Source organism: Dendrobates tinctorius, unplaced genomic scaffold, assembly GCF_039654945.1.
Source record: "Dendrobates tinctorius isolate UK_male_01 unplaced genomic scaffold, ASM3965494v1 ptg000196l, whole genome shotgun sequence".
Lineage (NCBI taxonomy): Eukaryota > Metazoa > Chordata > Amphibia > Anura > Dendrobatidae > Dendrobates > Dendrobates tinctorius.
Genome location: NW_027361863.1, coordinates 20261229 through 20287458, shown reverse-complemented (window position 1 = coordinate 20287458; position 26230 = coordinate 20261229). Strand labels below are relative to the sequence as shown.

The 26230-nt window shown below is 45.7% G+C and overlaps 2 protein-coding genes across 2 annotated transcripts in view; one reads left to right on the top strand and one right to left on the bottom strand.

Annotated features, from left to right (window-relative positions):
- The window catches only part of LOC141056285 (trypsin-like), a 390181-nt gene that overhangs the window by 70138 nt on the left and 293813 nt on the right, over positions 1-26230 (bottom strand). The window lies entirely within an intron of this gene.
- On the top strand, positions 11140-15131 carry LOC141056289 (trypsin-like). Its single transcript, XM_073553030.1, has 5 exons — positions 11140-11191; positions 11363-11516; positions 11846-12099; positions 13958-14094; positions 14883-15131. Exons 1-5 carry the CDS (start codon positions 11152-11154, stop codon positions 15030-15032), a joined length of 735 nt encoding a protein of 244 aa, XP_073409131.1. The 5' UTR covers positions 11140-11151; the 3' UTR covers positions 15033-15131.

Sequence of the window (26230 nt, the reverse complement as noted above, 5' to 3'; positions counted from 1 at the left end):
GCCAAATCGCTAGCAGCAGAAGCAGTTCTTTTGTCTTCTTCCCTGCCTAACGCTCTCCCTACAGAATCAGCAGCAAACTCTCCCTATACTAAGATCGGCAGAAGTAAGATGGCGGTCAGCGTGCACGCCCTTTTATACCCCCTGTGACGCCCACCAAAGCAAGCCAATCACTTGCATGCCCTTCTGAAAGATGGTGGTGACCCGTGCCTAGGTCATCACGTTGCCCACAGTGTCCGTGGATCCTGATTGGCTGAAAAAGAGCGCAAAACAAACTTTTGAAACGCGACTTTGGCGCGTAAGTCGCCGACCTCGTGGCCGACCTCATCCTAGGGTCGGGTTTCGTTTCATGAAACCCGACTTTGCCAAAAGCCGGCGACTTTTGAATTTTTTCGACCCGTTTCGCTCAACTCTAATGGAATGGTCTGCGGGTGTCATGTTGCCTTTGGAGAGCCCCTAATGTACCTAAACAGTAAAAACCCCCCACAAATGACACCATTTTGTAAACTAGACCCCCCAAGAAACTTATCTAGATGTGTGGTGAGCACTTTGAACCCCCCAGTGCTTCACAGAAGTTTATAACTCCTGGGCGTGATAATAAAAAATTCGTATTTTTTCCACAAACATGATCTTTTAGTCACCATTTTTTTATTTTCCCAAGGGTACCAGGAGAAATTGGACCCCAAAAGTTGTTGTCCAATTTGTCCTGAGTATGCTGATACCCCATATGTGGGAGAAAACTACTGTATGGGCACACGTCGGGGCTCGGAAGGGAAGTAGTGACGTTTTGGAATGCAGACTTTGATGGAATGGTCTGCGGGTGTCATGTTGCCTTTGGAGAGCCCCTAATGTACCTAAACAGTAAAAAAAACCCCACAAATGACACCATTTTGTAAACTAGACCCCCCAAGGAACTTATCTAGATGTGTGGTGAGCACTCAGATCCCCCCAGTGCTTCACAGAAGTTTATAACGCCCGGGCGTGAAAATAAAAAATTCGTATTTTTTCCACAAACATGATCTTTTAGTCACCATTTTTTTATTTTTCCAAGGGTACCAGGAGAAATTGGACCCCAAAAGTTGTTGTCCAATTTGTCCTGAGTATGCTGATACCCCATATGTGGGAGAAAACTACTGTATGGGCACACGTCGGGGCTCGAAAGGGAAGTAGTGACGTTTTGGAATGCAGACTTTGATGGAATGGTCTGCGGGTGTCATGTTGCCTTTGGAGAGCCCCTAATGTACCTAAACAGTAAAAAACCCCCACAAATGACACCATTTTGTAAACTAGACCCCCCAAGAAACTTATCTAGATGTGTGGTGAGCACTTTGAACCCCCCAGTGCTTCACAGAAGTTTATAACGCCCGGGCGTGATAATAAAAAATTCGTATTTTTTCCACAAACATGATCTTTTAGTCACCATTTTTTTATTTTCCCAAGGGTACCAGGAGAAATTGGACCCCAAAAGTTGTTGTCCAATTTGTCCTGAGTATGCTGATACCCCATATGTGGGAGAAAACTACTGTATGGGCACACGTCGGGGCTCGGAAGGGAAGTAGTGACGTTTTGGAATGCAGACTTTGATGGAATGGTCTGCGGGTGTCATGTTGCCTTTGGAGAGCCCCTAATGTACCTAAACAGTAAAAAAACCCCCACAAATGACACCATTTTGTAAACTAGACCCCCCAAGGAACTTATCTAGATGTGTGGTGAGCACTCAGAACCCCCCAGTGCTTCACAGAAGTTTATAACGCCCGGGCGTGAAAATAAAAAATTCGTATTTTTTCCACAAACATGATATTTTAGTCACCATTTTTTTATTTTCCCAAGGGTACCAGGAGAAATTGGACCCCAAAAGTTGTTGTCCAATTTGTCCTGAGTATGCTGATACCCCATATGTGGGAGAAAACTACTGTATGGGCACACGTCGGGGCTCGGAAGGGAAGTAGTGACGTTTTGGAATGCAGACTTTGATGGAATGGTCTGCGGGTGTCATGTTGCCTTTGGAGAGCCCCTAATGTACCTAAACAGTGGAAACCCCCCACAAATGACCCCATTTTGAAAACTAGACCCACTAAGGAACTTATCTAGATGTGAGGTGAGCACTTTGAACCCCCAAGCGCTTCACTGAAGTTTATAATGCCAGGGCATGAAAATAAAAAAATCGTATTTTTTCCAGAAACATGATCAATTAGTCCCCAATTTTTTCATTTTCCCAAGGGTAACAGGAGAAATTGGACCCCCAAAAGTTGTTGTCCAATTTGGCCTGAGTACGCTGACACCCCATATGTGGGAGAAAACTACTGTATGGACACATGTCGGGGCTCGGAAGGGAAGCAGTGACGTTTTGGAATGCAGACTTTGATGGAATGGTCTGCGGGTGTCATGTGCGTTTGGAGAGCCCCTGATGTACCTAAACTATTGAAACTCCCCACAAGTGACCCCATTTTGGACACTAGACCCCCCACGGAACTTATCTAGATGTGTGGTGAGCACTTTGAACCCCCAAGTGCTTCACAGAAGTTTATAACACTCGGACGTGAAAATAAAAAAATCATTTTTTTCCACAAAAATGATATTTTTGCCCCCAATTTTTTATTTTCCTAAGGGTAACAGGAGAAATTGGACCCCAAAAATTGTTTTGCAATTTGTCCTGAGTAGGCTGATACCCTACATGTGGGGGTAAAACACTCTTTGGGCGCATGGCAGAGCTTGGAAGGGAAGGAGCACCATTTGACTTTTTCAACTCAGAATTGGCTGGAATTGAGATCAGACGCCATGTTGCATTTGGAGAGCCCCTGATGTGCACAAACAGTGGAAACCCCCAATTATAACTCCAACCCTAACCCCAACACACCCCTAACCCTAATCTGAGCCCTAACCCTAGCCCTAACCCTAGCCCTAACCCTAGCCCTAACCCTAGCCCTAACCCTAAGGCTGTGTGCACACGCTGCGGATTTTGCTGCGGTTCCGGCGGTGTACAGTACCATGATTCCCTATGGGAATCAAAAACCGCAGTGCAGACGGTGCGGAATTTTCCGCGCGGATTATCTGCGGTTTTCAATCCGCAGAAAGAATTGACATGTCAATTCTTTCTGCGGATTCTCCTGCGGTTTGCCATCTCCTCTATTGAGGAGATGAAAAACCACAGGACAAAACCGCAGAGCAATCCGCAGGTAAAACCGCAGGTCTTTTGACCTGCGGTTTCACCTGCGGATTTTACAAAATCCGCGCGGATGAATCCGCACCTAATCCGCAGCGTGTGCACACAGCCTTACCCTAACGGGAAAATGGAGATAAATACTTTTTTTTTAGTTTTATTATTTTTCCCTAACTAAGGGGGTGATAACGGGGGGTTTGACTTACTATTTATGGCGGTTTTTATGTTTGGCGACTGTCACACGCTAAAAGACGCTTTTTATTGTAAAATAGTTTTTGCATCACCACATTTTGAGAGCTATAATTTTTCCGTCTTTTGACCCACTGAGTCATGTGAGGTCTTATTTTTTGCGGGACGAGTTGACGTTTTTATTGGTACCATTTTCGGGCACGTGAAATTTTTTGATCGCTTTTTATTCCGATTTTTGGGACGCAGAATGAAGAAAAACCAGCGTTTCATGAATTTCTTTTGGGGGGGGTGCGTTTACACCGTTCCGCGTGCGGTAAATTTGATAAAGCGGTTTTATTCTTCGGGTCAGTACGGTTACAGCGATACCTCATTTATGTCATTTTTTTATGTTTTTGTCGGTTTTATGCAATGAAAACTATTTTATATAAAAAATAATTATTTTTGCATCGCTTTATTCTGCGAGCTATAACTTTTTTATTTTTTCGCTGATGATGCTGTGTGGTGGCTCGTTTTTTGCGGGACAAGATGACGTTTTCAGCGGTACCATGGATATTTATATGCGTCTTTTTGATCGCGCGTTATTACACTTTTTGTTTGGCGGTATGATAATAAATCATTATTTTTTGCTTCGGTTTTTATTTTTATTTTTTAAGGGGTTCGCTAAAAGGGTTAACTAATGGGACAGTTTTATAGGGCGGGTCATTACGGACGCGGCGATACCTAATATGTGTACTTTTATTGGTTTTTTTTTTATTATTTCCAAAAAATGGATTTATTGAGGGAATATTTTTTTTTTTTTTTCTAATTTATTTGGCGATTTTTTTAAATTTATTTTTACATTTTTTTTTAATTTTTTTTTTACTTTATTACATAGTCCCAGGTGGGACATCACTGTCCTGTGACAGATCGCTGATCTGTCACATCACAGATCACTGTGACAGATCAGCAATCTGTCACAGGCATTGAAGAAGACTTCCTCTTGCCTGCGCTTTGCAGGCACTGAGGAAGCCAGCTTCCTCAGGTCCCCGAAGGCCCCCGTTGCCATCTTGGATCCGGGGGCCTGGAGGATAGGAGCCCCCCGCAGCAGCGCTGCACATTGCGCTGCCGTGGGGGGCTCAGGGAAGCACGGAGGGAGCCCCCTCCCTCCCGATGCTTCCCTTTAACTCTCGGTACACCGCGATCATGTTTGATCGCGGTGTGCAAGGGGTTAACGTGTCGGGGGCGGTCCGTGACCGCCCCTGACACATAGTGCCGGGTGTCAGCTGTGATAATCAGCTGACACCCGGCCGCGATCAGCGGCGCTCACCACGTGGGCGCCGCTGATCGCGGTAGACGTACTATCCCGTCGACGGTCATATGGGCCCGGGTACCGTGGACGGGATAGTACGTCGGATGTCAGGAAGGGGTTAATGTACACTCTGCACCCCATCTTGACTGAAAAAACAGAAATGTAGAAATTTTTTCAAATTTATTAAAAAAGAATAACAGAAATATCACATGGTCATAAGTATCCAGACCATTTGCTCAGTATTGAGTAGATGCACCTTCTGAGCTAGTGCAGCCTTGAGTCTTTTTGGAAATGATGCAACAAGTTTTTCACCCCTGGATTTGGGGATCCTCTGCCTTTCATCCTCGCAGATCCTCTCCAGTTCCGTCAGATTGGATGGTGAACGTTGGTGGACAGCCATTATCAGGTCTCTCCAGAGATGCTAAATAGGGTTTAGGTCAGGGCTCTGGTACTTTCTGTACCCACTGTATTTTAGTTCTTCAATACAAAAAGTGACTCTCCTATATTCCATAGAGTCATTACACACAGAGTGATCTATTCCACGTGTTTATTTCTGGTAATGTTGATGATTATAGAGCAAACCTCAAAAGATTATTGGATCAAATATTCTGAAAAAACCAAGAGAGCAAAAAGAATTTGACCCTAAAAGTTAACTTTTATTCCAATATTTAAAAACCTGGATAGTACCAATATAGGGAGTAGGGTACATAATATTTAGGACATACAAATTGTGCAATATATCAGGGCACTACACTCGCCCTAATAAGCCCTAGTGCATCCCTTCCTTACCGCGGAGGTTGGCACCCTAATATATGCGATATGGCGCCCCCGCTCAACGTCGGTGACCCTAATAGCACCCTATACAGCCCTAGTCGACGAAGAGGATACACAAAAAAAACACAAACACACACAAATCCCAAAAAAAATTACCCCTAGTGGAGAGACCATGTACTGTCTCTAGGAGTACACCTAATCTTAACACAGAGTGGAGAGTATATATCCACCCTCATATCTTGTAGTAAAAAATGCTTATGGTTGCAGCTCAATTAGAAACTTATCTCGTAAGAAAAAATGCCAAATGCTGCATAGGTGACAGACTGTAGCTTTCTAAAAAAGCGTTTACACATAGCAACAATGCATAGATTAAATCCAACAGGAGTTCATCAGGAAAACATATTTGCTGATCTAGCGTGTCCAGGGGACATAATAGTCCTCAAAAATCACAATAGACACAATAGTCTCTTTTATATACAAGTATGGCAAAAAGCACCATTAAATTCATTCATGGGATGACCCAATTACCCAATAAACAAATTGCCATCCATCAGTCTGTCAGCATAAAAATTCAAAAATACTTATCAGCCATCAGATGATAACGAGCCCAGCCCGACGCGTTTCCCCCTCCTAGATGTTGAGGGTTCATCAGGGGCAAAAGAGCGCAAGGGGTCTCATCACCCCAGCCGAATGATCAATGCAGTGTGCGGCGTGTTTTCTGTCTCCTGCCGGCTCATATTTACCGCGTTCAGATTACGACGTCACTTCCGGTATGACGCCGTGCTTGTGATCATTGTAGTGGGACGTGCCCCCATGTCATGTGGCCAAAATCATCACTTCCGGTAGCGCATCCTAATTATGCGCAACACTAGAGATCAGTGCACTGAAGTATAGTCCCACCGCCACATCATGTGACCCTAAACGTCACTTCCGGTGACATACCCCGATCACGTGTCCCTCTCGGCGCATATCACATCATCTCCCCACGTGACCGTCATCCCCACCAGAATCACAGTGGGGAGGAAACCACAGTAGGTCGCAGCCCGTTTAATTAACAAAGGAAATGTATTATAGCAGAGGAGGCACATAGCCCGAAGGCAGCATTTATCCAGGGGTAGACAAACTATATATCCGCACATAATAAGACAGTGTTATTATTAACCCCTCCAGGAGACAGCTCTATGTATCCCAGCTAATCAAATGGTCCAAACATAGAATGATAAATATCCAAGAACAATCTCTTTGCTAAAAAAAGCATGAAAAAATAGCATGGTGGATCCGTCAGGTACACTAACTACAAGAAACTAGTAAAATTCAAATTTTCATTGAGGCCTTTAGGGCTTTGTGATTCTAGCCAAAAAATCCAACGTGTTTCCCGTTGAAGGATCTTCTTATCCCAATCCCCCTGCCTCACTGTGGGTTGAACCCTTTCAATAACACAAAATCCAATCTGTTTCTCATCACCGCCATGAACCAGATTAACATGACGTGCTAATGGAGTCTCTCTTTTGTGTCTAATGTCTCCCAGATGTTCCCCAATCCGTATCCGGAGTTCCCGCTTCGTTTTGCCCACATAATCCAACGGACAAGAACATGTGCACAGATAAACAACTCCTGCAGTTTTGCAATTAGCAAATGAGTTCATTTTATATGTTCTTTTCGTGTGGGCACTAGTAAACGTTTTTGATGGTACCACATGCTTGCAAAATCTGCAGTGTCCACATCTAAACGTCCCAACCTGCCTGTTTTGTAGCCAAGTCTCCTCCATCTTATGTGGTTCCAGATGGCTCTTAACCACTAGATCTCTTATAGATTTATACTAAGTCGTGTGTCTGCTGCAGGACCATTAGTATCCATAGAACCTCGGGGACCGGACTCCAGCCATGCGCTTAAAACTTGAGGAAGGGCTCTGCTCTTACCCTAATCCTTAGTTCTCTTCTTCTCCTCACGTTCCGTACAAAACTATCTTTCTTATGGAGAATTAGGTTTTCTGAATATCTCTTTCCTGTACCAGCAGACCCAGGTCACTGAGGTCTGCTGCAGCACTTCGTTCAATCCATCCCACTCCAGGGATCTTCTGTCACAGACTGACCTAGTCCAAATAATCTCCCGCTCTCTTGTGCAACTAAGCTCCACCCACCTCCCAGCACTCTTCGTGTTCCAAGCAGGGAGCCACCAAAGGTGCTTTGCTACACTACTATGTTGTGTGAGATGCAGGCGTTGGAGTGTGGTCAGGTGTCTCCACCTTACCTGGATGGTGGGGCACCACACCTCAGGAGGAGGTGCAGTACCTCTGTGGCAACTGAACCCCCAGAGGCGCCACATACCCCCCCATTAAACACAGCACGTCCGCGGGCTGCAAGCGAAACAAAGATATTACAAATACGGAACATACAACATTTTTGAATGCTTAATAAAAAGTTCTTAAACTAAACTTCCCAATTTGGGAGGCACAGACTCTTGAACGTTGCAGAACAATTTAATTAACTATCTATACTTAATATATTACTTAATTTAAAGTGCTATGGAAGCAAACTCACTACCAGTTCAAGTATTATCATCAACACATTTTTTTTCTTCCTTTTGTCTTTCACATTTTCACTGTCTCTACTAGACTATGGGTGACAACCGCTGATGCCTGGTTCGTCACCTGTATTCAAACCTTTATTCAAATTTTACACATCTTTATTAAAGTACTACCATTTAGTCTAAATTCTGCAAAATATTCATTCCTAATCAAATACCTAGATACTACTATCAGGTAAACGCTATATAAAATCTGTTCTATTATTATCAACACTTTTATAAGGCACATTACACAATACTTCACATTAAGACATCAATAATTCTTGCACGTGCTGGACACCGCTCCCCGTCGGGATCTCTTGCAGTGTCCTTGGGTGGGAGCAATGCTCCAGGTTGAAGTAGTTCTTATCTTCAGAAGACTTATGTAAAACCAAGGGAGGGCACCTTAAAAGGTGCAACTATTTACAAACACAGTTTGTGGATCACTCATTGTCCATGATCTCTGCAGTTCAGTAAAAAATGCTGCCAACGCAACTAGGCAAAAACTTGAAGAAAAAAAACATGATAAACAATGTGGCACAATGGTGCCAATACCCTCTTTGGTAACAGTTTAGTTATTTAACGTTTTGCTTAATGTTGGTCTCCTCCTGGGGTGGTGGAAGCTGATTTCTTTGGCTGCTTCCAGGGGAGATTTTCAGAATGTCCGCGTCCTGCTGGTGGATTCACATACTGCAGGTACTCCTCCTGTTGTGGTTTGAGAATGGCTGCCTCTGGTGATAACTCAGCAGCTGTTGATGGTGCGGTAACTGTTCTTGTTTTTGGTCGCTTGCATGGTAAATCTTGGGTGCTGCCACTTGATGATGGCTGTGCAAGCACAGGACCATTTCTATCCATAGGCACCTTGCCTAGCACCAGGATCATGGACTTCACACCCGGTGTCTGTGTGGCTGGTGTGCACTGTGTTGGTGGGGGCACAGCTGGTGTCATTGCTGCTATGGACATGGAGGCTGCAGTGGTGATTGTTGGGGCTGCCGATGTTATTGAAGCTGCTGCGGTGTCTAATGGGACAGGCGGAGACCCGATGGGGCCTGACAGGGCTTCCCAGGACTTAGGGGCGATGGCAGTACCTTTTTCCTCATGGCCGTTCAGGTCCTCCGCAGGCGTCGGCATCAGGTCAGGTGGAGCATCCTCCACAGCGATGTCGGTCCCTAGACCCGAAGGTAACACCTACTGGCAGGCGGCGGTGTCTGGCAGCGATGCCAGGGTGGAGGCGGTGATGTTATGGGTGCCGCAGGGGTAGCAGATACTGCCGGCGATGAGGCTGGTGCAGCGGTGACAGGTACCTTTTCAGCAGGCCCCTCCTGGGCGCGCGGCCTCCGCTGCTTCAGCAAGGCACGCCTCAGCTGCAGGTTGTCATTCAGCTGGGCAATCTCTTCCTCCAGATTTCTCCCATTGAAACCAACGGGCCCGGTACCGAGTACCCCACGGCCCTGGGAGGGCGATCCATCTTTGGCGTCACAAACAGGATGACGAAGCCTAGTGCCACTGGGTTCTGTGTGCCGAAGATTTATTGGACTTAAAATTGTTGAGAAAAATAACCAAAATTATAGACTGTAAAATGGACTCTCAAAATGGCCGCCGGCACGGTGAAGAAGGGCGTGACAACATGGGTGGTCCTAAGAAAAGAGCGCGGACTGTCCTGGGCCTCCCCTGCCTAAACTTCTATGCTACAGAGACATGGCCCACCCCCAGAGGGGTTCGTATACTGGCCTGGTATGGAGGAGTAGGAAGAAGACGCCGCCCCCAGAAGGAGGAGCGGAGCCCTGTGGCGGGAAAGGAGCCCGGGAAGGAGAGAAAACGCCAGGACACCATGATGGAAGGAGGACAGAGGCCAGGAGATCGCATAGGAGAAGAACACCTCTCCACCAGCGCAATAGTCACAAGCACTAGCCCGCTGGAAACCATGGACCTGGAGCAGCTGGAGGAATTGCCAAGTGTCCTGCATGGTGTTGGGCTGTGAGCACAACCCCCAACTGTGGATGTCGGGCCCTCAGACCATCTTCATGGAGTCAGTTTCTAACTGTTTGTGCAGACACATGCACATTTGTGGCCTGCTGGAGGTCATTTTGCAGGGCTCTGGCAGTGCTCCTCCTGTTCCTCCTTGCACAAAGGCTGAGGTAGCGGTCCTGCTGCTGGCTTGTAGCCCTCCTAAGGCTCCCTCCATGTCTCCTGGTGTACTGGCCTATCTCCTGGTAGCGCCTCCAGCCTCTGGACACTACGCTTACAGACACAGAAAACCTTCTTGCCACAGCTCTCATTGATGTGCCATCCTGGATGAGCTGCACTATCTGAGCCATTTGTGTGGGTTGTAGAGTCCGTCTCATGCTACCACGAGTGTGAAAGCACAACCAACAATCAAAAGTGACCAAAATATCAGCCAGAAAGCATTGGTACTGAGATGTGGTTTGTGGTCCCCACCTGCAGAACCACTCCTTTATTGAGGGCATCTTGATAACTGCCAATAATTTCCATCTGTTTTCTATTCCATTTGCACAACAGCATGTGAAATTGATTGTCAATCAGTGTTGCTTCCTAAGTGGACAGTTTGATTTCAGAGAAGTTTGATGTACTTGGAGTTATATTCTGTTATTTTAGTGTTCTCTTTATTTTTTTTGAGCATTATATATATAGACTATGGATTATTTGCTGTAAGAGCAGTGAGGCTAGGGAACTCTCTGCCACATGATGTTGTAATAGATGATTCACTACAGTACAAGGAGGTCTGGATGCCTTTCTTGAAAGATATAACATTACAGGTTATGGGCACTAGATTCAGTGATGGGGTGTTGATCCAGGGAACTTGTCTGATTGCTGTATGTGGAGTCAAGAAGAAATTTTCCCCATAATATTGGTCAATTAGCATCTGCCTCATGGGGTTTTTGCCTACCTCTGGACCAACATGTGAGGCAATAGTTTGAACTCGGTGAACTTATATCTACCTTCAGCCATAAAAACTATGAAACTGTGCTTATATCTAATCAAACCTTCAGAAGAACTTTTCCATATATGTAACCTTCATCCATAGATTAAATGTATGTTTTAGGTTATGTGGATAATAATTAACTTTCTCTTAGCCGAGAAGGGGGTAGAGGGATGATAGGTTTTTGGGTATAAATATCTGTGGTTTACCCTCCATACTCATTCTGGATCCATCATCATGAAGCTCCTCCTGATCTGTGTGCTCCTTGGAGCAGCTGGTGAGTCCGGTGCTTCCTTCTGAAGACCATTGTTCATTTTCATACACTTTGTTTTCTATTGATCCTTATGAGGATTTTTTCCTGCTTTTAATGTTGATATCAACTATATAAATGCTGTATGTTTTATTCTTGAGACACCAATGTAAACCTGTTTATTTGTAATGTTCTCAGCTGCTTTTGAAGATGATGACAAGATTGTAGGAGGTTACACCTGTGCCAAGAACTCCGTCCCCTGGCAGGTGTCCCTGTACTCCGGCTACCACTTCTGTGGTGGATCCCTGATCAACAACCTGTGGGTGGTCTCCGCTGGTCACTGCTACCAGTCGTAAGTTACCGGAATATCAACCAAAACTTAAACAAACAAGCGAAATCAAAAACTTTTTACCTTATTATTTACTATTCTTTATTATGAAGTAATTGTGGTATTGACACCACCCCCGTTCATGAAATAACAGTATGAGCAGAGCACGTATTGTGTATGTTGTATTAAAGCTATGCCAAGAGGTTGGGAGCTGGTCTCTAGAGCAAATATATTTTAATTTTATTCAACTTTGCAATATAGAAATTCTTAACATACCGTATTTTATGGTTTTTATATTTTTGGTTGTTTTATCAACATTTATTAAAAAATAAATCTATATTTTTTTTTTGCAGGAGTGTACAGGTGAGACTTGGAGAACATGACATCTTTGCCAGTGAAGGTACCGAGCAGTTCATCAACTCCGCCAAAGTCATTAGACATACAGGCTACAACTACTGGACTCTGGACCATGATATCATGTTGATCAAGCTGGCGTCTGCCGCCTCTCTCAACTCCTACGTCCAGGCTATTGGTCTGCCTAGTGGCTGCCCTGCTGTCGGCACCAGCTGTCTGATCTCCGGATGGGGCAACACCCTCAGCAGTGGAAGTACGTCACAAAATACATAATGTGCTATATGTATTGTTAATAAGTGAGATTAGCCGACCTTTAACGGTTCGGTTTGGGGAACATCCCAAAGTTTGTCGAACAGTTCGTTGAACATACCCGAACCACATTGAACTCAATGAAAGGCAAAACCAAACGCATAGACAACACCTTAATGGGGGACAATAAAACTTCCCAAACAGCTCAAATTATTGGCAGACACCTTGAAAAGTGGCATCAATTGACCCATAGTACAAATAGTATAAATGTGCAGAATGGATACATGGGACAGGGCTTAGAACAGGAGTGGAGGCTGCTCAGGGGTGGAGGCTGCTTAGGGGTGGAGGCTGCTTAGGGGTGGAGGCTGCTTAGGGGTGGAGGCTGCTTAGGGATGGAGGCTGCTCAGGGGTGGAGGCTGCTCAGGGGTGGAGGCAACTCAGGGGTAGAGGTTGCTCAGGGGCATAACTTTGAGAGCAGGTTAAGGGAATAAATCCCAATATTTCAATAAATACTTAAAACTAGATAGTGCAACATGCTTTTTTTTCTATGTGTTTATATTCTGCATTTGAAATTTTCTTTTTTAATTTTTTCCTTCTGCAAAAGGATCCAGAAGGAACATTAGAAGGTGCACCATGCACATCAAGATCCCTTGCAACATCAAGGACATTTTAACTAATTCAGTTATTAGTCGAGATAAAACATTAAGTGCCTTAACAATAATTATATTTTTCTATTCATGTATTTTTCATGTTATATAAACTGTCCACATTTCCCAGAAGTCATTAACTCCGTGTTGGCATGGCCAATATTCGGCTTTTTGACAGACCATTTTGTTCCTCTTTCCTGGCTATGCCACCCTGGTGAGCAGCATTCTCTTCCTGCTCCATACAGCGCATCAACGTTATCTGCCGGTCTCTGATTGGCTGACGGCATGAATAGCTATTGAGGTGCAGGGAGCCGGCGGCTTTCTGCATCACAATGTATTTCAGTTGAATGTGCATCTGAGGACATATATTCAGCTGAAAATGATGCATCAGAGGGCCCACCTGACTCCATTGTTCTAGTCGTGGTCGCATCCTCTGCGATCACGATTGCTACACCCCTGACTGTTATAGAACCAAATAAACTCCAGGATGGATAGAAAAAATCCCGCAGGAAAAACAAAAAAAATGAAAATTCTTAAAATATGTCTGTATCCATACAAAATAAAATTATTTATGTTTATAATAAAAAAGTTCCGGGAACACAATGCTCAATAAAAAATGCCTTTATTAAAATTTTGGCACAACATACACGTGCATAAAAAGAAAAATACACTACCACATTAGCAATATATGTATGGAACCAGAAAATGCCAATCCATAACATAAGGCTTAATTAATAAACCAGGTAATTAATCATAATGTGTACATAATTGATTAACCATACCTATGTGTAAAAACATGTACTCGAAGTGCTGTAGTGCAACTGTGCAAGCATTAATACACACTATAATAGTGTAACCTAATCACAAAAAACAACAAATAACAACGTGCTGTGTAATGATTAATACCTGTAAGCCTATATGCGCTGTGTGGAGTGTCCTAGAACGCGCCCTGACGCGCGTTTCGGAAAATAGATCTCCTTCGTCAGGGGGGTTAGTCTGAGACCATAATTTACTTTAATGAGATCTCTGTAAAACTGAGCTGCTCCTGTGTAGGAACCTTATTGTCACAGGTAGCACCAAGCTTTAACAAGGATCTGCAAGAGAGCACATGCTAATGAAAAGATGAATGTTGATTCTACTTTTTTTTCATTTTGATATAACTAAAAATATTGAGTTCTTCATACATTTTAATATTAATTATTAATTTACTTGTAGCCAACATGCCCAGCCAACTCCAGTGTGTGGATGCCCCTGTCCTGAGTGACGCCCAGTGTAAAAGTGCCTATCCAGGAGAGATCACTGACAACATGGTCTGTGTTGGATACTTGGAAGGAGGCAAGGATTCCTGCCAGGTAGTATAACTTTTTAATCTAATACATTTCAGATCTATGACCCTAAGGCTATGTGCACATGGAGTTTTTTGGCTCTGCGGATTTTGTAGTAAAAATTGCAGCTGCCGCCTGGTACTGGACCCTTGACGCACCCTGACGCGCGTTTCACCGCCTCTGCAGTTTCATCAGGAGGTCCAGTACCAGGCGGCAGCATGACTACAGGTACATCTATCATTAATGTATGGTAATTATCTCCATGCTTACATTTCAAGATCTATCTATTTATGTCATATAGTATATTTATCCCCTCTCATATGGTGCACAATGAAAACTTATGCTATGTGAGCCATTGCTTCCTATGATCTGGGTGTATTATTATTTCTTCTCATATGGTGCACTATGAGGATTTATGTTATGTGAGCCATTGCTGCCTATGACCTGGCTGGTGTGACCCTATACAATTCATCTTATTCACAACTATGTTTTTTTGTATATTTAGGTGAGGTATTTACCTCCCTATATGTGCTCTGTATCTCAATATGTACTACTTAGTGTTGCTATGATATGTTTTTAATATATTGAAATAAATGTTGTATTTTTTGGATCTTTTGCTCCTTTGTTTTTTCCTTTGGTGTCATAGATTTTAACCTGTCTGATCCTTTATTCCTAGCTTATATCCTAGGGTTTCTGACAGAACCCTATTCCCCCTCCCTATTGGTTTTATCTCTTCATACTGATTCATGAAATTGACTAATACTGTAGTTCCATAAAAAAATATATATATATAATTTCTCTTTGCAACTTTTCAGGGTGACTCTGGTGGACCCGTGGTCTGCAATGGACAGCTCCAGGGTATTGTCTCCTGGGGATACGGCTGTGCCCAAAGGAACTATCCTGGTGTCTACACCAAGGTCTGCAACTACAACTCCTGGATCTCCAGCACCGTTGCCGCCAACTAAACGTTTTCTATCTTCTGATTGTCATCTTCCCTTAGTCTGCTACCTTATTGTAATTCACAACATTGTGGCAGTTCACAAGCAATAAAAAGTTAAACCAAAGTAAAGCTTCAGTTTTTAATGCTTGAAAAGTAGAAAGACATTTACGGTAGTTCATATGAAATTGAACAGTTTCCAATTTGTGTTATGTTTGATATGCAAATAACCTCATTAGAATGAAGAGGACATGATCTTTAACACCTCCTATTGGATATAGCAATCCTAAAAGTCAATATAGACTCTGTTAGGGCTAGCGGAACGCACCATTAGTAAAAGATGGTATCAAGGAGCGTTCGCAGCCCGGGGTCCACCGTGTAGAGATGTTACCTGCTGCTCGGTAATGGCGGATGCTATATGGCCATATAATAACTGGACACAGGCGGGTTAGCATCACCCGGTGTGTACAGAGGCGGTTTCTGTTACTGCACAGAACTGCGGAATATAAACGCCTGAGCTTGTTAATGCTCACAGAGCTCTGCAAGGTGAGCGCTAATGTATAGTCACAGGACTCTGCCCCCAGGACACAGGGTTAGAGTCCCTCTATACCACTAGCGCTCGGCGCCGCAACTGCGGAGCCAGCAGGAGAGATAACTAAAGATATAACGCGCAAGTGTGCACAGTACCGCTCTGGCGGATGCCACTAACCACCCTGAGTTGGGCTAGGGAAGCGCACAACTTGCGCACGGCGCCACGCTGGCGGTTGCTGCTGCTTGACGCGGTACGATAGTGCCTTGCACTGAATGGCACAATCTGGCGCTAAGTATGTGCTGATAACTGGGAAGCACCTTGGCGTATAAGCAATGCCACTATTAGGCGCTGACTCTAACTCTAATTCCCTATACACAAGCACAACCAGAGGGAGGGAATCATAATGAGTCATTCACCAAAACACATGCATCCGTCATCACACACACAAGGGTACAAAATACTGTCTACACTAGCGCATGGCTGGGCGGCCATGCAAACCTTTTATAGCAGCGTCCTTCCGGGACCTTCCCCGTGGACCAATCGGGGAAGCAACAGGACCTGAGTGTCAGGACTGCTGCCGCGGCCCAACAGGCACCTTCACGCCGACAGCGAGAGGAGGGCATCCCCTCGGAAACACAATATGGACCCTCTATACCACAGAGGGGGTCCCAAGCCTACCCAAACTAGGGATACTGTTGCAGATGAGCATGTGGACAAAGAAGACACATAGGACCACACAACTTCCAGTATAAAGAACATAAAGTTGACTTAAAGTAAAGTCACACAGTACATAGACGAAACAGGGCTATGCCAGGCTCCCGATTCCACACCTCCCAGAAGGGTAGCACCCAGTGGACCCCAAGGCACCAACGGATCACCGAGGCACACATAGGCTTGACATCAGGACACAGGCAGGACATAAGGGTACATGAGGACATCACGACGGACAAAAGGACATCAGGACACAGGCCGGACATCAGGACACAGGCTGGACATCAGGACGAACATCAGGACACAGGCTGGACATCAGGGCCACCCACAGGACATCAGAGTCACCGGCAGACATCAGACAGGAGTCGTTCGGTTCCAGACATCCGACACGACCTACAGGCACCAATGCAGTCATCAAGCTCCAGGCTCCAGGTAGCGGTCAGCAGGTTCCAGACTGCGGTCATCAGGCTCCGAGCATCGGACCTAGGAAGGGACTCAAGTGTGATGGTGCTAGAGGCACAGGATTTCTGGGCCTGCATGGAGCTAGAACCGCATGGTAGTCAGAGCACAGGGTAGTAGATGCCCAGCAGGAACACTGGTTACAAAAGACTCAGTCACTGGGTGCGAGGCTCCAAACACAGAGGGATTCCAGAAACATAACAGCAGACACAGTTCAGACAGGGTCAGGAACAGGACAGGTACAGGATTAAGGATTCAGGCCTGGATATACTGCCTCCAGGGCAGGGTGCAGGAACAGGACAAAGCAGGAATCAAGGCAGGGACTTTGGTACCAAAAGATAGATAGGAGAGGTCCAGGTACACAGACATAAAACACACATGGCAAGTTTCAGGAACTCTGAGAGTAGTTTTGGCCCCGCCCAGCAGGGAAGGGGAAGTTTATATAGGAGCGCCCCTCAGCAATTGGCTGGGGACAACATTTCAAGTACACACACTAACCCTGATAAAAGCAGGGGAGGTGTGGCCGCGCACATCCTAAGCACAAACAGAAACCTGTTGTGAGCTCATTTTCTCGTTCACCTTTGATGTCCGATAGTGAAGGGAGGTCGTGAAACTGATTTGGATGGGAGAGACCTGTCACCTGAACAGGTGGATTGCGATTGGACAACCGGAATTTCTGAGTGGAAATAAGGCAGCCGACGCCCTGTAGGGTTGCTGTTGATTTCTCTGCACTGAGCTCGGGCGTCCAGTTCAGTTCCTGTCTTCTAAAGCTAAGTTTTGCTCTGTTATTGTTCCATGAGATTTTGTCTGATTTGCTTAGTTTTGTGTTCAGCCATCCCCGGCTGGGGCTTTGCTGAATTTCCATTTTTGTCTCTGATCGGTTAAATTTCTTTTGCTCTGTCTTCAGAATATATCGGAGTGCTGATATAGGGATTTTGAAGTCTAGTGACTTCAGGGACGTTTTTCCTATCAGACGTGTTGGGACATTTTTGGTACGGTTTTTGCGGATTGCAGCCAGCATCTTTTCTGTCCTTTCCTATCTAGTTAGTTGGGCCCCATCGTTTGCTCTGCCTGTCTTTCTGTCTGTGTTTGTGTTTTCATCTGTTTTCACCGACAATACATGTTGGGGGCTGTCTATTGCTTTGGGGTCTGCTCTGGGGCAGTTTAGATTTCCCCTTTCTTTCATTAGGCTTATTTAGTTCTCCGGCTGTGAAGAGGCGTCTAGGACCACTGTAGGAACGCTCCACGGCTACTGTTAGTTGTTGTGAATAGGATCAGGGCTTTGCAATCCGCTAGCTACCAACCTCTCCAGTTTTCTGGACTTAGCTTGCATTTTTGTTTTTTCCTCCTCCGGTGACTCATTCATAACAGAATCACCAGCCATACCGCAGATTCTAGGGTACTCAATAGCAGGAAAGAATTGTAAAAAAAAAAAAAAAAGTGTCAGAATTTTTTTTTTTATGTATATTTTTTCCTCTTTTTCTCTGGGGCCGTAGGAGGATTCTTTCTTAATGGAGATTAAGCAATTGTCTGATCGTGTGGAGCAGCTCACTGCTGAAGTGCGAGGAATTTCCACCTATCTTGCTCATTCACATGCTGCTGAAACAAAGATCCCTACTCCTGATGTGTTTTTTTGGGATCGGTCTAAATTTTTGAATTTTAAGAATAATTATAAATTATTTATTGCCTTGAAGCCTAGCTCATCAGGGAGCTCTGCGCAGCAGGTTAAAATTGTCATCTCCTTGCTGCGCGGCGATCCCCAGGATTGGGCGTTTTCTTTGACACCTGATGATCCTATTCTAACTAATGTGGATGCATTTTTTCAAGCCTTGGGGTTGTTGTATGATGAACCTAATGCTATTGATCAAGCTGAAAAAGCCCTGTTGGCATTGAGCCAGGGTCAGGATTCTGCAGAGTTGTACTGTCAAAAATTCCAAAAGTGGGCGGTCCTTACTATTTGGAATGATGGTGCCTTGGCAGCTCTCTTTCGGAAGGGTTTGTCAGAAACCATAAAAGATACTATGGTGGGATTTCCTGTTCCCTCTGGTCTTGACGATTCTATGTCATTAGCCATTCAGGTTTATCAGCGTTTACGTGAACGTAAAATTACACGAGAGATGTTGCCACCTGTTGAACAAATGTCTGAACCTATGCAATGTGATAGAGTTTTGTCTAGGGCGCAATGTCAGGAGTTCAGAAGGCGTAATAAGCTGTGTTTTTTCTGTGGAGATGCCTCTCATATTATTTCTGTCTGCCCTAAACGAGAGAAACGTTTTGCACACACATTTGCTGTGGGTGGTGTACAACCTAAGTTTCTTCAGGCAATTACTCTGATCTGCTCCCTGTCCACATTTTCCGCTAAGGCTTTTGTGGATTCAGTAGCGGCTCTGAACCTGATGGATTTGGATTTTGCTAAACGTTGTGGGTTTCCTATGACACCTCTGCGGATGCCTATCCCTTTGAGGGGTATTGATGCTACTCCTTTGGCGAAGAATAAACCTCAGTTTTGGACCCAGGTGGTAATGCGGGTCTCCCCAGACCATCAAGAAAATTGCAGATTTTTGGTGTTGCATAATTTGCATGATACCATTGTTCTGGGGTTTCCCTGGTTGCAAATCCATAATCCAGTTTTGGATTGGAAATCTGTGTCTGTGGTGAGTTGGGGTTGTTGGTGTGCTCTTAGTGACACTCCTGTTTTCTCCACCTCTCCCCAGTCGCATGATGTTCCTGACTATTTGGCTGATTTTTATGATGTATTTAGTGAGAATAAGTCTGCGTCTTTGCCTCCTCATAGGAGTTATGACTGTGCAATCGAGCTGAGCCCTGGGTGTAAATTTCCCAAGGGTCGACTTTTCAATTTATCTGTACCCGAGCACGAGGCTATGCGATCCTATATTAAGGAGTTGCTGGAGAAGGGTCATATTAGACCATCCTCTTCACCCTTGGGTGCTGGTTTTTTTTTCGTGGCCAAGAAAGATAGTTCATTAAGGCCTTGTATTGACTATCGTGCCCTCAACAAAATTACTGTTAAATATCAGTATCCGTTACCCCTGATTTCTGATCTATTCTCCAGAGTTAAAGGTGCTTGCTGGTTTACCAAGCTTGACCTCAGGGGGGCGTATAATCTTATTCGCATTAAGCATGGGGAAGAATGGAAGACGGCGTTTAATACTCCGGAGGGTCATTTTGAGTACCTGGTGATGCCTTTTGGGCTCACTAATGCCCCTTCTGTCTTCCAGTGCTTTATGAATGATATTTTCTGGGACTTTGTGGATACATTTTTGATCATCTATTTGGATGATATTTTGATCTTTTCCAGGGATTGGGACTCTCATGTGGAACATGTTCGGACTGTGTTCCGGATTTTGAGGGAGAATTCCCTGTATATTAAGAGATCAAAATGCCTTTTTGGTGTACAGAGGATTTCATTTTTGGGATTTATTTTGTCTCCGTCAACTATTGAAATGGACCCGGCCAAGGTACAGGCCATTTATGATTGGGTTCAGCCCACTTCTTTGAAGGCCCTCCAGAAGTTTTTGGGTTCTGCTAATTTTAATCGTAAATTTATAGCTAATTTTTCTGGTATTGCCAAACCATTGACTGATTTGACTAAGAAGGGTGCTGATGTGCTGAATTGGTCTCCAAAGGCTGTTTCTTCCTTTCAGGAGCTGAAGTGGAGATTCACTTCTGCTCTGGTTTTACGGCAACCTGATGTCTCACTCCCGTTTCAGGTAGAGGTGGACGCTTCTGAGATTGGTGCAGGAGCTGTTTTGTCCCAAAAAGATCCAGTAACATCTAAAATGAATCCCTGTGCTTTCTTTTCCTGAAAGTTCTCCCCATCCGATCGTAACTATGATGTGGGGAATCGGGAACTGTTAGCCAAGAAATGGGCATTTGAGGAGTGGAGACATTGGTTGGAGGGAGCTAGACATCAAGTCGTGGTCCTCACTGACCACAAGAATTTGATTTACCTTGAGTCGGCGAAACGCTTGAATCCTAGACAGGCTAGGTGGGCCTTGTTTTTCACACATTTTGATTTTGTGGTCTCTTTCCTTCCGGGCACTAAGAATGTCAAGGCAGAAGCCCTCTCTAGGAATTTCTTTGCTGATTCTCCTACTGTGACCAAGCCTGCTACCATCTTAGGTGAGGGGGTAGTTCTTTCTGCCATGTCGCCCGATTTGAGATGTGCTCTGGAAGAGTTTCAGAGGACAAACCTGAGCGTTGTCCCTTTGGAAAATTGTATGTTCCTGACCAGTGGAGGAAGAGAGCGATGTCTGAAGTTCATTGCTCCGCATTGCCTGGTCATCCAGGTATTTTTGGTACTAGAGATTTGGTGAGTCGGTCTTTTTGGTGGCCCGCCTTATCTCGTGATGTCAGGAATTTTGTGCAGTCCTGTTGGACTTGCTCCCGGTCTAAACCTTGTTCTCGCTCTAGTGGGTTGTTGATGCCTTTGCCGGTGCCCAGGAGGCCATGGACCCATATTTCAATGGATTTTATTTCTGATCTGCCTGTCTCTCAGAGAATGACTGTTATCTGGGTGATTTGTGATAGATTCTCTAAGATGGTCCATCTTGTACCACTCCCTAAGTTGCCATCTTCCTCAGAGTTGGTGCCCTTGTTTTTGCAACAGGTGGTTCGCTTGCATGGGATTCCTGAGAACATTGTATCTGACAGAGGAGTTCAGTTTGTCTCTAGATTTTGGAGGACTTTTTGTTCCAAGCTGGGAATTCAGTTGTCCTTCTCCTCTGCGTTTCACCCTCAGACCAATGGGCAGATGGAGAGAACAAACCTGACTTTGGAGTCTTATTTGAGATGTTTTATCTCTGCTGATCAGGATGATTGGGTCTCATTTTTGCCCTTGGCCGAATTTGCTTTAAATAATAGAGCTAGTTCTGTCACTTTGATGTCACCTTTTTTTTGCAACTTTGGGTTTCATCCTCGATTCTCTTCAGGGCAAGTGGAGTCTTCTGCCTGCCCAGGTGTTGACACTGTGGTGGAGAGAATGCACCAGATTTGGGACCAAGTGGTGGATAAGTTGTCTCTCTCCCAGGAAAAGGCCCAGCAGTTTTCCAACCGGCATAGGACCATTGGTCCCCGGTTTAAGGTGGGTGATATGGTTTGGTTGTCATCAAAGAATATCTCTATGAAGGTGGCTTCTCCAAAGTTTAAGCCTAGATTTATTGGACCTTACAAGATTTTGGAGATTCTTAATCCTGTCTCTTTTCGATTGGCTCTTCCTGTTACATTTAAGATCCATAAGGTGTTTCATATGTCTCTGTTGAAGAGGTTTGTTGAGCCAGTAGTTCCTGTGGTGGCACCTCCTGACCCTGCATTGGTTGAAGGTAATGTGGAATATGAGGTTGAGAAGATACTGGATTATCGTCTGGCTAGACGGAGACTCCAGTATTTGGTTAAGTGGAAGGGTTATGGCCAGGGGGATAATTCTTGGGTCTCTGCATCTGATATTCATGCCGAAAGATTAATTCGTGCTTTTCATCGGGCCCATCCTGATCGGCCTGGTGGCGTGGATGAGGGTTCAGTGACCCCTCCTCAAGGGGGAGGTACTGTTGTGAGCTCATTTTCTCGTTCACCTTTGATGTCTGATGAAATCCCTCTGCTGGTGAAGGGAGGTCGTGAAACTGATTTGGATGGGAGAGACCTGCCACCTGAACAGGTGGATTGCGATTGGACATCCGGAATCTCTGAGTGGATATAAGGCAGCCGACGCCCTGTAGGGTTGTTGGTGATTTCTCTGCTCTGAGCTCTGGCCTCCAGTTCAGTTCCTGTCTTCTATAGCTAAGTTTTGCTCTGTTATTGTTCCATGAGATTTTGTCTGATTTGCTTAGTTTTGTGTTCAGCCAGCTCCGGCTGGGGCTTTGCTGAATTTCCATTTTTGTCCCTGATCGGTTAAATTTCTTTTGCTCTGTCTTCAGAATATATCGGAGTGCTGATATAGGGATTTTGAAGTCTAGTGACTTCAGGGCCATTTTTCCTATCAGACGTGTTGGGACATTTTTGGTAGGGTTTTTGCGGATTGCAGCCAGCATCTTTTCTGTCCTTTTCTATCAAGTTAGTTGGGCCCCATTGTTTGCTCTGCCTGTCTTTCTGTCTGTGTTTGTGTTTTCATCTGTTTTCACCGACAATACATGTTGGGGGCTGTCTATTGCTTTGGGGTCTGCTCTGGGGCAGTTTAGATTTCCCCTTTCTTTCTTTAGGCTTATTTAGCTCTCCGGCTGTGAAGAGGCATCTAGGACCACCGTAGGAATGCTCCACAGCTACTGTTAGTTGTTGTGAATAGGATCAGGGGTCTGCAATCCGCTAGCTATCAACCTCTCCGGTTTTCTGGACTTAGCTTGCATTTTTGTTTTTACCTCCTCCGGTGACTCATTCATAACAGAAACCCTTACAGCACAGTCAGTGCAGGAACGGAGGCTTAGAGCACCTGTCAGCATCTGCAAGCCTAGACACACATGGAAAGTCCTGCACCAGCTGCAAATGACCTCGCAACCAGTGGACAGCTTCCACAGCGGCAACCAGGGACCGCACATGTTGATGGTCAAGCAGCAGAGCAAGGAACTAAGCAGGTTCCATACAGATAACAGCCAGCAGTATCTGTTATGAATGGGTCACCGAGGAGAAAAAAGCAAAACAAGCTAAGTCACAGAAAACCAGAGAGGTTGGTAACTATGCAGATTGCAGATCCCTGATCCTACCACACAACTAGCAGCAGCCGTGGAGCATACGTACGATGTTCCTAGACGCTTCATCACAGCCGGAGGACTAAATAAGCCTGAAGCATGAAAAGGGGAAAACTAACTGCCCCAGAGCAGACCCCAAACGAATAGACAGCCCCCACACATGTATTGACGGTGAAACAAGATGAAAGCACAAACACAGGCAGGAAAATAGGCTGAGCAAACGATGGGGCCCAAACTAACTAGAAAGGAAAGGAATGGAGAGACACTGTCTGCAACCTGCAAAAAACCCTACAAAAATAATGTCCAACACTTCTGATAGCAAAATTAACCCTGAAGTCACTAGACTTCTCCCACTATATCAGCACTCTGAAATATTCGGAGACAGAGCAAGAAGAGTCCAAACTAGTAAGGGACAAAAAGCAAATTGGCAAAATACTGATAAATAAGACTGGAAATTCAGCACAGCCCCCAGACGGGCTGGCTGACCACACAAAAAACTGAATAGACCAACAAAATCAAAAGTGAACATTAGCAGAACAACTTAGCTTTAGATGACTGGAACAGAGCTGAAAACCAAGAGCTGACAAGCCAGAAGGAATCACCAGCAACTGAATAGGGCGTCGGCTGTCTTATATCCAATCTGAGACTTCTGAGGTCCAATCGTCATCCTCATTCTCAGGTGGCAGATCTCCACCGATCAAATCAGCCTCACTACCTCCTGTTACCACCAGAGGGAGTCTGGAAGGAGAACTCACAACTGGTGAACCAGAGAATGAACTCACAAGTATCCCAGCTCAATTAGGGGGAAAGGAGCAAAGGGTTAAAAGCAAAGACATGCATTGTCGCGCAGACAAGCAGGAATGGACAGAACGGTGTGACACTGAGCATGTGAACCCTGACCTCCAATGAGAGATCGATCCATGGGCATACTCAGTAGCCCGAAAGAAGTCGCAGGAGCCACTCCCTGCTGGCTAGTGCAAGTTGCTATAGTTGACCCCGGGATGGCAGCAGCAACCAAATCGACAGCACTAGCTTGGGCAAGACGCGGGGATCGACGTCTTTGCTGAGCAGCCTCCTCTGCAGTCGGAACTGAATGGGAGACCGCAGAAGGTAAGGCTCATGGTTCCTCCTGTGCAGAGACAGGAACCCGACTCCTAACATTACCCCCCCTCCTAGGGCCCCCTACTCCCTGAGCCTTGCTACACTCAAAGGCCTCAAAGAGCAGGGGAGCACGGATGTTCTCCACAGGTTCCCAGGTCCTATCCTCTGGGCCATGACCCTTCCAGTCCACCAGATAATCCTTTTTGCCACGTACCACCTTGCACCCCACGATGGCATTCACCTCATACTCGTCCGAGCACAAGCCTGATGCCCCGTCAGATGACTCGGAAAACCAGGACATGTGGACGGGCTTAAGGAGGGATACATGGAATGTGTCGATGATTCCTAGGCATGGAGGAAGGGCCAGACGGTAGACCACAGGGTTGACTTGCTCAAGGACCTTGAAGGGACCTATGTAGCGAGGTGCGAACTTAGTGGACTCAACCCGCAGCCTGAGCTTACGGGCGGAGAGCCACACCAAGTCGCCGGAAGCAAAGTTTGGAGCGGCTGTGTACGTCAGCGGAGACCCTCATTCTCTCCTTGGAGGCCAGGATGGAATCTTGAGTGCGGTCCCAAATGTCACATGCCTCCACCGCCCAGTCTGACACTCTAGAATTGGTGGACGACATGGGGATGGGGACAGGGACGCATGGATGCTGGCCGTAATTAAGGAGGAATGGGGTCTGACTTGTGGAATCAGCCACAGCATTGAATAAGGCGAACTCTGCCCAAGGTAGCAAGGATGCCCAGTCATCCTGCATGGCCGAGACAAAATGTTGTAGGTATGTGTCCAGGGTCTGGTTGGCCCTCTCTACCAACCCGTTCGTCTCGGGATGATAGGCCGAGGAGAGATTTAGCTCAATGCTGAACAAGAGACAGAGCTGTCTCTAGATCTGAGATGCAAACTGGGGACTTCGGTCACTGACTATCTTGTCCGGCATGCCGTGTAGGCAAAAGACATGCTTTATGAACAACGCTGCCAAGGCCCGGGTAGAAGGTAGGCGAGAAAGAGGCACCAAGTTTACCATTTTGAAAAAATGGTCGGTGACAACCCAAATGACCGTGCTGCCACTGGACTTGGGCAGTCCCACCACGAAGTCCGGCGACCTGAGCCACGGTCCTCAGGCTCTCCGAAGGGATAATCAGCCGAGGCTCCTCCTCCTCCGATGACACCACGGAGTGGGAGAGAGCATCAGCCCGGACGTTCTTCTCTCCGGAGAGAAAGTGGAGGGTGAAGTGCAACGGATAGAAGAATAGGGACTATCTGGCCTGATGAGAATTTAGCCTCTGGGCTGTTTGTAAATACACAAAGTTCTTGTGGTCGGTAAACACCTGGAACGGGTACCGAGCCCCCTCCAGGAGATGTCACCACTCCGAGAAGGCCAACTTCATAGCTATCAACTCCCTGTCCCCGATGGAATAGTTCATCTCCACCGGCTTAAAGGTCTTAGAGAAAAAGCAGGGCTACTTCTGACCTTGAGCGTCCTTCTGGAAGAGGACCACTCCAGCACCAATGGAAGAGGCATCCACCTCCAAGATAAAGGGTTTGTCCAGATCGGGACAATGTAGAATGGGAGCGCTGGCAAAATGAGTCTTGATGGAGGAGAAGGCCTTGGAGATCTGTTCCGACCGCACCTTGGGATTGGCTCCCTTCTTGGTGAGGGCAACCAAGGGAGCCACCAAGGAGGAGAAGTGGGGAAAGAACTGGCGATAGTAATTTACGAT